The 10,888-nt window shown below is 37.9% G+C and overlaps 1 protein-coding gene across 1 annotated transcript in view; it reads right to left on the bottom strand.

Annotated features, from left to right (window-relative positions):
* PDE11A (phosphodiesterase 11A) overlaps positions 1–10,888 on the bottom strand; it is a gene marked incomplete at its 5' end in the record, with an annotated part of 141,550 nt that overhangs the window by 73,351 nt on the left and 57,311 nt on the right. The window contains 3 exons of the mRNA XM_010569299.1: positions 536–600; positions 4,215–4,355; positions 6,501–6,590. Coding sequence (XP_010567601.1) covers positions 536–600; positions 4,215–4,355; positions 6,501–6,590 — 296 coding nt within the window. The remainder of the gene's footprint in view (positions 1–535; positions 601–4,214; positions 4,356–6,500; positions 6,591–10,888) is intronic.

Genomic DNA, 10,888 nt, shown 5'->3' with positions numbered 1-10,888 from the left:
CGACAGTGGGCTGGGAGTGGTAGAGGGGGAAGGGGGGGGGGGGGGGGGGGGGGAGGGCAGGGGGGATCGCTGCTCGGGGACTAACTGGGCATCGATTGGCAGGGGGTGAGCAATTGCACTGTGCATCATTTGTATATTCGAATCCTTTTATTATTACCGTTGTCATTTTATTAGTGTTATCAATATTAGTTTCTTCCTTCTGTTCCATTAAACTGTTCTTATCTCAACCCACGAGTTTTACTTCTCCTCCCCAGTTTTCTCCCCCATCCCACTGGGTGGGGGGGCAATGGGTGAGAGGCTGCATGGTGCTTAGTTGCTGGCTGGCGTTAAACCACGACATATAGGCACGTATATCTATTGAAGCAAGTCTCCATTTGAGGCAAGCAGGAGTCTTGTCTGAGTAAAAACTCTAGGCTCACACTCTTCAATCAAATCTACCCAAAGTTCCACAAGAAAAATAAAACTATGATCAAGCAAATTTAAAACTATATGAAAAATAAAGTAATCCATTGCCATAGAAGACTTGAGCACTAACCTGTTGTCAGTGTCAGCACTGCATTTAGGAGATAACAACTCAAAGGATTTTGTAAATTTCACCACCTGTCACAAAAAAAGTAACTTAAAATTGTTAAGATGAATAAATATGTAAGAAAACAGTAACATAAGGTTCCTATATTTAAACTGTATTTTTATCCAATGATCTTAGAATAAAAATTCAATCTGTATTCCCCCAATGGAGAATTCATGTTCAAAATACACACTGTGCACCGTTCACTAACAAATCAAATGGTATCTAGATTCCTTCATGAAACTATTTTGTGCAACAGTATATGCTTCCCTTCAAAGGGCTTTGGAACATGAATTATGGAGCTTTACCCAAACATCACTTTTTTAATATAGGAAAATAAACAGAAAGACCCATTTGCACTACTAATTGCAACCAATTTTCCTTAAACTTATGTGCCAACAGCACATAAGTGAAACATTTTAAGAGTGGCTAATGTGACGTAGAACACAGGTAATGTTTTTGGATGCTAGTACAGGTCCCCATCTTCCACTTCAGTTCTGTACTGTAAAAGCTTTTTATGCGATGTACAAACAATGATATTTTAGATATGGCTTAACATTGAGTTACTCTATGGAGATCTATTCTGATATATAGGTTAACCCTCTAAAATAGGGAGAAATCAGGAAAATAACTGCTTTGCCACTTGTAAAAATGACAAAGTGAGTGGCAAGATGCTATTCTACTACTCCAAATTAACCTAACATTTATGACTGTTTAGAAAAAGTTCAGGCTTAACTGAATACCTTGGCTGTCCACATTTCAGAATTTGGTCTAGATGAATGAGAACTCATTGCCTGTGGTTTGGAAAAATCCCCTCCATCCTCAAAGGTAGAAATAGTACCAAGAGCAGAGAAATGAAGTGAACAATGCCACCCACGGCCTGCTACTAACACAATGTATTATTCTGTGAAAAATAAAAATCACACGATACTTGCAAACATAGTGCCGTTTCATAAGAATGTAGAACTGCGTCTTGTAATTATAAAATCAGTGTGTGGGGGTCTAGAAAGAGAAAATAAACTAGAAATGTTAAAATTCTGTGACAAAGAATATATAAATGAAATACCTTGATTTTGCTTTTATGAAAGCTAGTGTAATTTAGGGCATACTCCACTGAAACTACATAATTGCTATTAGTTTAAAGGAAATAAGAATCATACCTTTCCTCCAGGAAAGAAAATAATGGTTTTTTTCTGCCATACACACAAACTTATGATTCTATCTCTGATAATCATTTAGACTTGTCACAGCCCAGCAACAAATAATCAATTACAGAGTCAGTGAATCCAACAATACTTGGATAGAAAAAAGAATGATACTGCAAGCAACATTTTTATCCTTCAACTACTTCTCAAATCAGTAGAAAGGAGAATAGTTTGTGTTGAATAGCCTGAAAACAGTGAAGGGAGCCACCAATATCAAGGCAGTCACTTATTTTACTATTAATAACAATAATAATAAAAACATTAAACATTTTTAAAAATGCTCTCATATCCTATGAATGGCAGTACTACAAAGTCCCAGTGAAAGAACCTGTCAAAACTATGCATGAAATCCAACTCTTGACAAATAGTTTCATATAGCTTAAGTCCATGTTTTCAACTTAACAGAGCTCTGCAATGAAATAATTATTCCTTGGTCAAATGGACAGAGCAATTGCAAAAACCAAACGTACTTCAGTAATGCTGATAGTCATATTTTCACTTCACCTGCTGAATGCAAAAAGCTTCTTCCTATCACAAGAACAAGTACATGAATATGTAGCCATTTGTATGCAAATACGTCTTTTCCAATGGATTTTCTGTTACCTCAGGGAAAAATTACTGGGCCAAAACAACAAAAGGGCTTATCTGTTCACAGCATTTTCATCATTTAGGAACTGAGACTAGTCCTTATTATTTATTTTGCAAAGTATTAAAGAAACTTGTTAAAATGTGCAAACATAGTTACTCCCAAACATACCCCTGCCAACAGCTAGAGTGAGTGGAAAACTTTCAGGAAGGAAACAAATCCCATGGAGTAGTGGCCACCAAAGGTGGCTGAGAAAACTCCCTGTGGTGCAGGTTTAGCCCTTATTGTCTTGCTGTTCTTCCACATTAAAATACTGGATTTCACAAAAAGACATTCATGAGAAGTTCAGAAGCTGACTACTATGAAGACACCGATTAGACTGCTGTAAAGCCCACTGAGTTGCTGAATACACAGGACAGTCAGTTAATAAAGTCTTGATGAGTTTATTTTTATCTGTTATTTCTGAGGGACCAGTAGTCTGCTTAAAGATGTAGCATGTTACATACTAGAATAGAAGCTACATAAGTATTTCAGTTTGCTACAGCTGAACAACAATAATGGATGCAAAAGTATGAACGCTGTAGAAATATCAACAAAGATGTCTGATAATTATTTATTGGAATGTATGCAAAAAAGGTTAATTCTAAAAATGAGCATTAAAAATTTGGTTGATGATGCAACTGTTTCTGGTTCTGAAGCTGCTTGCAAGCACCACCCATTTGGTAAGTCATTAGCCTGAAAATGTTAGCAAGGTCATAAATTCCAGGTAAATGTAAATGAAACTACAGACAGGATTTTTCTTTCCTTCTAGTGGCTATACCATGAAAGAAAGGAACTGAGCAAATAAATATTTGATAACAAATCAGGTCATTTCTCTTCTTTAAGCAGACCACAGGAGCACCTTGCTTCTCAATTAAGCTGTCCTAGCTGCTCCATAATAAGCACTAATTACATCACACAGACAACTGAGAATCACAGCATATCAGCTGGATCACACCACTGATAGATCCATCAGCAACTTACAGACATCCCATTAAATGCCTTCAAATGACCAGAAGGAATCATAAATGTACCTTTCAGTTCCCATTTGAAAAAGTGGCTATACTGGTTTTGGCTAGTTTTCTTCATAGTAGCTTGTATGGGGCTACATTTTAGATTTGTGATGAAAACAGCGTTGATACCACAGGGATGTTTTTATTATTGCTGAACAGTACTTAAACAGCGTCAAGGCCTCTGTTTCTTATTCTGCCGCCCCAGTGACTAGATTGGGTGGTGCACAATAGATTGTGAGGGGACACAGCCAGGACAGCTGACCCCAGCTGACCAAATGGATATCTCATACCTTATGATGTCACGCTCAGCAATAAAAGCTGGGAGGAGGAGAAAGGGGGAGCACTTTCAGAGTTATGGCATTTGTCTTCACAAATAACTGCTACGTGTGATGTAGCCCTGCTTACCTGGAAATGTCAGGAGACCTGCCTGCAGATTGGAGGTAGCATATGAATTCCTTATTTTGCTTTGCTTGTGCACACAGCTTTTGCTTTACCTACTGAACTGCCTTTATCTCAACCCATGAATTTTCATACTTTTACCCTTCCAATTCCCTTCCTCATCCCACTGGGGTGGGGAAATGAGTGAGCAGCTGTGTGGGGCTTAGCTGCCTACTGGGGCTAAACCACAACAGTGGTGTTGATAAAGATTCAACCTGTACCTAGCTTACATTTAAGAATGACGTGCTGGAAGAATACTTGCTGTCCAGTACCTATATATGATATGGAGCAGCTTCACCACATTAAAAGCAGCTGCTCCACCACTCAAATATTAGCCTTTCTACAGAATGTCCAGCCATACTTACTGGTGATTCGATATCTTCCAGAAGTAATACTGAGCACCGTTCACACTTCAGCAGAGTCTGGGCCCGATGCATAATTTTCTTGACAATTTTCTCTAAGTCAGTCTGTTCCTCAAAGAGGTCATTCACTACTTCCAGTAAAGCCTGCACACAAGGACAGAAAACTCTTGCATTGATTGTAGAATTAATAAATACATGGAGCATTGCAAAGGAGACATAATCTCTGGGATTAATTTTAATATGAGTGATCCATTGAAATTTTCATTCAAATAAAGTTCTTGATGATTACGGCAACAGAATTGGGGTGGGGGTATCTGAAGAAAGAAAGAAGTATTTCTTAGCTCACAACTGGGCATAATCCAACCCCTAGCAAACAATGGGAATCTTTCAAACTGTTTCACTGTGGTCCAAAAATGAAACAATGGCTGTAATGCAACTCTCCAAGTACGCAGTATGGATTGAGTTACTTGATTTGCTATATTGAATTTGCTGATGCATTTAAACTCCATTTTATTCATTTATTACACATTTTGCATGTTCAAAGCTGGAAAGGAAGCACATCAATACTTCCATATTCCAATAGCACTCTATCCAGTCTTTACCACTAACATGTCTGTAAAATACAACGTTTTAAAGTGAAGGGCTTCCCCTCTCATTTCACCAACTTTAAAAATAATAGGCCATGTTCTTTCTTACCATGGTTCCAAAGCAGCATGCTTTTTCCTTTATTCTGGTTTAGGGCACCGACACTAAAGAACATCCATATAGGTAAGCACATAAACATTAGTGGTCTTAGCTCTCCTAATGCAGTGGTCATCAGCAAAATGGTGGTGTCAGTCACTGGAAGTTGCCACCATTGGTGCCCAGTTTGATAGGGAATGCGAAGTATGGGCTTCTCCATCACATGTTACTTGCCAACTAATTTCAACCATCGACTAGGCAAAGCTAAAGACCACCAACAGGTCAGAAATGCAATTAAGTACAGGCCATCATGTAGCTGTCAAATGGCAATGATATTTGTTATGCTCACATGGCTGAAGTGGCAACAAGAAACAAAGAATATGTATCTCTAATCCAATTTCCTGATGTGTCCAAACACTACAATTTACCATTTTCTAATTAAGAATGAGAATGTCCCTAATACTTTTCTGCTGAATGCCTCCCTCAGAAGATTAAACACCAACTCCTCAAAAGTCTGTCATTGTTCCCTGCAGGCTGGGAATCTGCAGCAAATTTTAAGTCTCTATGTAGTCAAACAATTATTTTGTTTGAACATCAAACAAAGAAAAAAAATCCTTGGCAGAAAATCTTTTTTCTCCGCCAAGTCTCCTCTACATCTCCACGCCAAAATATAGTGGTCTGCAGTCAGACCTGGACAGAAGACAAGCTCAGATGCTTCATGACCCTTTAACACATACACCATTAGAAAGAGCTATTAGTTTTCAAAGTAGTGGAAAGCATTAGTTTCCATACGTGGAAAGCACCAAAATACTGAATATACAGATGTCAGTGCTCAATACACAGACCCACCCCACTGTAGTTTCCCCTGCTTTGTGAAGCAAGAGTAGGTTTTACCACTACCAGTGGTATTGCTACTGAAGCTTTGGAGATGTGATCCATGAAAACAAAAGTATTTCCCATCATTGCAGGAAAGGCGATTTTAAAAAAAAAGCCAACAATTATCACTCTCAAAATTACAATTTTACTTCTTAAAAAATAAAGACCTCTCTGAGAAGTAAATAAAGTGAGCTCAGCATTATTTTCACGTCTTTGGAGCCTCCTGTCCCAACTCATGCATGGCATCAGCAATCAGGAGTAATGTGAATAATGTATCTACGCAGACACGTGCTGTCAAAACCCTTCACATATAGGTGTTTTGTTTTGGGTTGGTTTTTTTTTTTCCTTACTTTTATAAAGATATATCTACATTATTTGCACATGAATTGCATATTACCAATTCAGGATGGCAAAGGTTTGATATTACTGGAATTTTATGACAGTTTGAATCTCTGCCAAAAGCAACACTCTCCTGCACTGTCTGTGTCACAAACACAATTGTTTCAGCACTATGAAACATGGAACTGACATCAGGAAACAACAGCCACCACCACGAGCGTATTTCCCTCCCACACTCTCTGCTTGCTGCCTGAGCCAAGATAGTGATCTGTTGAAAATGTATTTTTTGAAATAAAACATAGTTAAACCCATCTGCTTAGCAAACACGTATGCATAGCTGGCATCTGAAGGAACAAAAGTTTGATATTGGTCCAATATATATTTTTTACTTACCCTGCTTCTGTCATATTCCTTCCTTGAAGCTGCAAATAGCTGGGCATTGGATATGGCAATCCCACAGAATGGGAGATACATCTGCATCACCTAGTATTAAAAGAAACTCCCAGTCATTAAAAGCAACTGCAATTAGACACTCATGTTACTAGCAAAGAGACCAAAACTTATGTGACATGTCCCAGAAGGGTCTTGGCTCACTTGTTCTTCAGCAGAACACTAAACACAAAACAAAATCGTCAAGGGCAAGGCACATAAAATGGGTGGAACAGAGATCGAATGGGTAGGTGTATTGGTTTTGGCTGGGATAGAGTTAATTTTCTTCATAATAGCTAGTAAGGGGCTATGTTTTGAATTTGTGCTGGAAACAGTGTTGATAATACAGGGATGCTTTCATTATTGCTGAGCAGTGCTTACACAAGGTCAAGGCCTTTTCTGCTTCTCACCCCACCTCACCAGCGAGTAGGCTGGGGGTGTGCAAGAAGTTGGGAGAGGACCCAGATGGGACAGCTGACTCCAACTGACCAAAGGGATATATTCCAGACTGTATGACATCATGCTCAGCAGTATTAAGCTGAGGGAAGAAGGGTCCTCTGTAACTTGTTTGGAAAACTGCAGATTCTCAGGTTTATAAAATGGCTGCTGAAGACTACATTAAATTACTGTAGACACTACAGCTTCCCTAGAAAAGTATTCTTTACTTTTCTGGACTGCATTTTTATTCTAAGCTCAAGAAGCAAGCTTGAGTCACGTTCCTGCTGATTTCTAGAGGATGTAGATTTTGGAGAATATTAGCACAGTACAACACAGCACATTGATCCAAAACTATTAGAAAGCTGATTGTGTTCTCAAAAAAGAAAAAAAAAAAAAAAAAAAGGAGGTTAAAGAAAATGCTTGAGAAACTGGGCCCTAATGCATCATCATACATTAAGAAAGACTGGACAAGAGGGACTGGAAAATATTTTGAGGTGCGCAAGACTGCTTTAGGCTGGCTATGACTTTAGGCATCTGTTAGGCTGGCTGTGTGAAATGAATAAACTAGGCTAGTCAAATACATGAATACCTGTAGGACTGGCACTTTCACAAGGATGACAATGGATCAAAGTTCAGCATTTTTAAGCTACATATTGATAACAAGTCCGTAATGTGCTGCCACTGGTGAGTGGTTCCCAAGCTTAGGTCTGAGACATTAACTAAATTTTATAGGTGCTGAATAGCCTTAACATTGCAAAGCCAGTGAGAGTTGGGGCACTCAGCTTTTTACAGAGCCAAAAGAATGCTGTAGAAGCTAAGCTTTCTCCTCCCTGGTCTGTCGACTGGGGGATCCACTGTAAGCAATCCTTTCTGTGACAAGTTTTGGCATCAAGAAAGTGGCATTTGTCTTTGAAATTCCATTTAATTGGAAAATTACTGCTAACCCAGGGAAGCAGACTATTGAGACTTTTTGAGGAAAAAAACCCAAGAATTTCAAGCATCCAGAAGAACTGAAACAGCAGCAACTGCTGTTCTACTTTATCTTCCTTAAACACTCCATTGGCTACATGGCTACTTAGCCTGAGTAATGAGTTTTCGAAAAGGATCTTCAGATCCTCTGAAAGTTGTACCTTTGCAGCTGCCATTCTGTCAGAATAACTGCAGATTTTAAGGATACACACGAATACACCTATAGTACTAATTTGCAAATGCTTTACTCTTGTCCTTTTCTCATCATGGTTGCCTCTAAAGGAAAATGACATACTTTAGACTCTACAAACATTCATCTTTTCAGAGAGGCAGCAATTAAACTAGCCAACTATCACAACAGATCTGCAGAAAGGAGTACACAAAATGAAAAATAAAGTAAGGCTGTAACAAACCACTAAGAGGGACTAAATTTTTATGGTAAGAACTCAGAGAATTTTGCATATTTCAGTTGAGATTTTCTTTCCAAAATAAAACAAACCCCCTATCTATATTTTCTTGTAATAGTACTAAATACCACAGCCACGTAAGAGATGCAGAGCAGAAAACCTTTGACCTGAGAAAAATCTGACCGTTAGTGCAATTATGAATACCATAGTGAGAATGGATGCATTTTTACTTAATAAAAATAAGTAAATACTACTATTTATCGCTCCCACAATGGAACCTCTATTCCCAAAGGTAATGTGACCCTGTGGCAATGGAAAGCATACAAGAAGTTTATGAACCTTCAGCCATCACAAAAACAGCTAGCAAAGATGTCTTTTTTAGAAAGAAGAAAACACAATTTTGCAATAATGAAAAACACTGCTCTCTGGAACTCAGCTTACAAGGCACTGACTCTATATAGAAATTAACATCCATGTAACACTGGTTTATGAAATGTCAAGAGTCTGGAGAGCTGCTGACATCATTCTTTTCACCACTCATACTAACTGTGTAAGGTGCAGTGCAACTAAGAAAGAGACACCAAGCTGTTGAAGATAATCAGTAGAAGAAATTAAAAAATGTCCACAGCTATGAATTAAAAAAACAAAACAAAACAACCATCAGGTAGAGAGGAACCACCCCGTGATAACAGATAAATCAATTATCCCTGTTTACCTAAGAACAACAGACAAAACAAAATCCTACTGTCATTCCTCTTCTGTACTTTCTGAATGGGAAGGGTGACTACTGCCTAAACTGCTTTTGGCAAATTGTAATACAGTACCAGATAAACAAAGAATAAAGACATTTCTAATCGTAACTGAATTTTAAATAAGATTTTTTTAACCAAAATTGCAGAATAGAGTAGAAAGCAGTTATCACATTCTGATTTCAAGTTATGCATTTAAATCTGCAGTACTCAAGGCTGCTTTACAAGCACCTCCACCGTGTTGATGCTATGGCTGTTGACACTCCATATAAATATGGAGTAACATAATATTCAACTCTTATCTGTCTGAGCCACATACTGTAAGGATCTGGTATTGTTATGCCAGATTCACCTCAGGGTTTTTCCCTCCAACAAGAATGCAAAGAGCTGAGAAAATGGCACATACCACCATAAGCTGGACATACCCTTTTTTCCTCCTTTTAAGTGATGGGTATATAATTACTAATCCTCTGGTGCTCCAAGGTAAAAACATATTGCATCACTGAACCATAATGCACTGTAATTCTATTTCAATTCCTGCTAATTTCTACTATTTCTCCTTAAATAGAAGGATATAAGTTACAATGAGCATAAAGCACAGTCCATATTTTACTATCTTAATTCTCCAGCATGTATTTGCTTCAGTAATATAATATTGACTTTTGGTAACAGCAAATAAATTGGGCAGAAGACTAAATTGTATTGTAAGGACAGAGTATTGAAATGTTGGTCACAGACACACTGTTAAGCAGCACAACAGATAAATGACATAGTTATTTTAATTTGCCTTGGTGAGACAAGATCTCAAGAAGGAGCTGTTTTCTTTTCCCCTGTTCTTCCCACAGCAGTGAACAGGCCAGGACAGCTTGCCTCTACCAGCCAATGTCCGTACAGGTTTTACCAAATAATTTTATTACACAGTGAAGCCAGCCTAATGCTGGAACTTGCAAAGCAACCACTGACACCTGGCCCAAAGGTTGAGTATACAACATGTTTCCATCACACCAATGCACAAAAATTGGTGTGAAACTCATGGAAAAACACCTAACATACCCTTCTGAAAGACATAAAATAATTTCCCTTTGCTATACTGAAGGCCATTTAAAAAAAATTTTTTGAAGCAAAATGGAGTATATCTGAAAGAAAATTTCCTTCCATGTCCATTTTGAACTAATGACAGGGAAAGAGCCTGCAGATTTATTAAACAAAGCAATTTCCTAAGAAAGCAAATAGAATATAAACCCATCAAAAATAAAGCTTTAACAGATATACCTCATTAGTTTATTTTGGCAAATAAGATTAGTTGTTACGATTCATCACCGTACTCTGTGGCGCATTAACAAACAAATCAGTAAATATGTAATAGTATATTTTATAAAAATGATGTTCAGTCTGAATAATAAGTTAATCTAATGAACCTGCTGATATGTTGGAAGAGAGTACTATTTTTTTTTGTGCGAACTGTAAGGCATTCAGATATAATAACTGTAGGTTAACAAAATTATATTGTGAATTACTTGAGCATTCAGGCTCCAGGTAACCTGACCCAGTTTCTCATACCTAACCTTCCAACAAGTACAGCATCCTTGGGTAGCAACTACACTCACCTCACAAATTCACAGCGGCATACAAAAGCTAAAAAGCCGTGCTCACTTACAAACTGTTCAATATTTTATCAGGGCAAGAAACCTTCTATGAAAAGAAGATGAAGTAATGGGCACCAGTTCAATATCTCATCCTCTTCATTTCTAAATTCTATTATTTCGTTATGTTTTTTTTAATGTTAGGA

Source organism: Haliaeetus leucocephalus, unplaced genomic scaffold (genome assembly GCF_000737465.1).
Source record: "Haliaeetus leucocephalus isolate CR32 unplaced genomic scaffold, Haliaeetus_leucocephalus-4.0 Scaffold1, whole genome shotgun sequence".
Taxonomy (NCBI): domain Eukaryota; kingdom Metazoa; phylum Chordata; class Aves; order Accipitriformes; family Accipitridae; genus Haliaeetus; species Haliaeetus leucocephalus.
The sequence above is the reverse complement of the archived record's forward strand: the minus strand, read 5'-3'. Positions and strand labels throughout refer to the sequence as shown.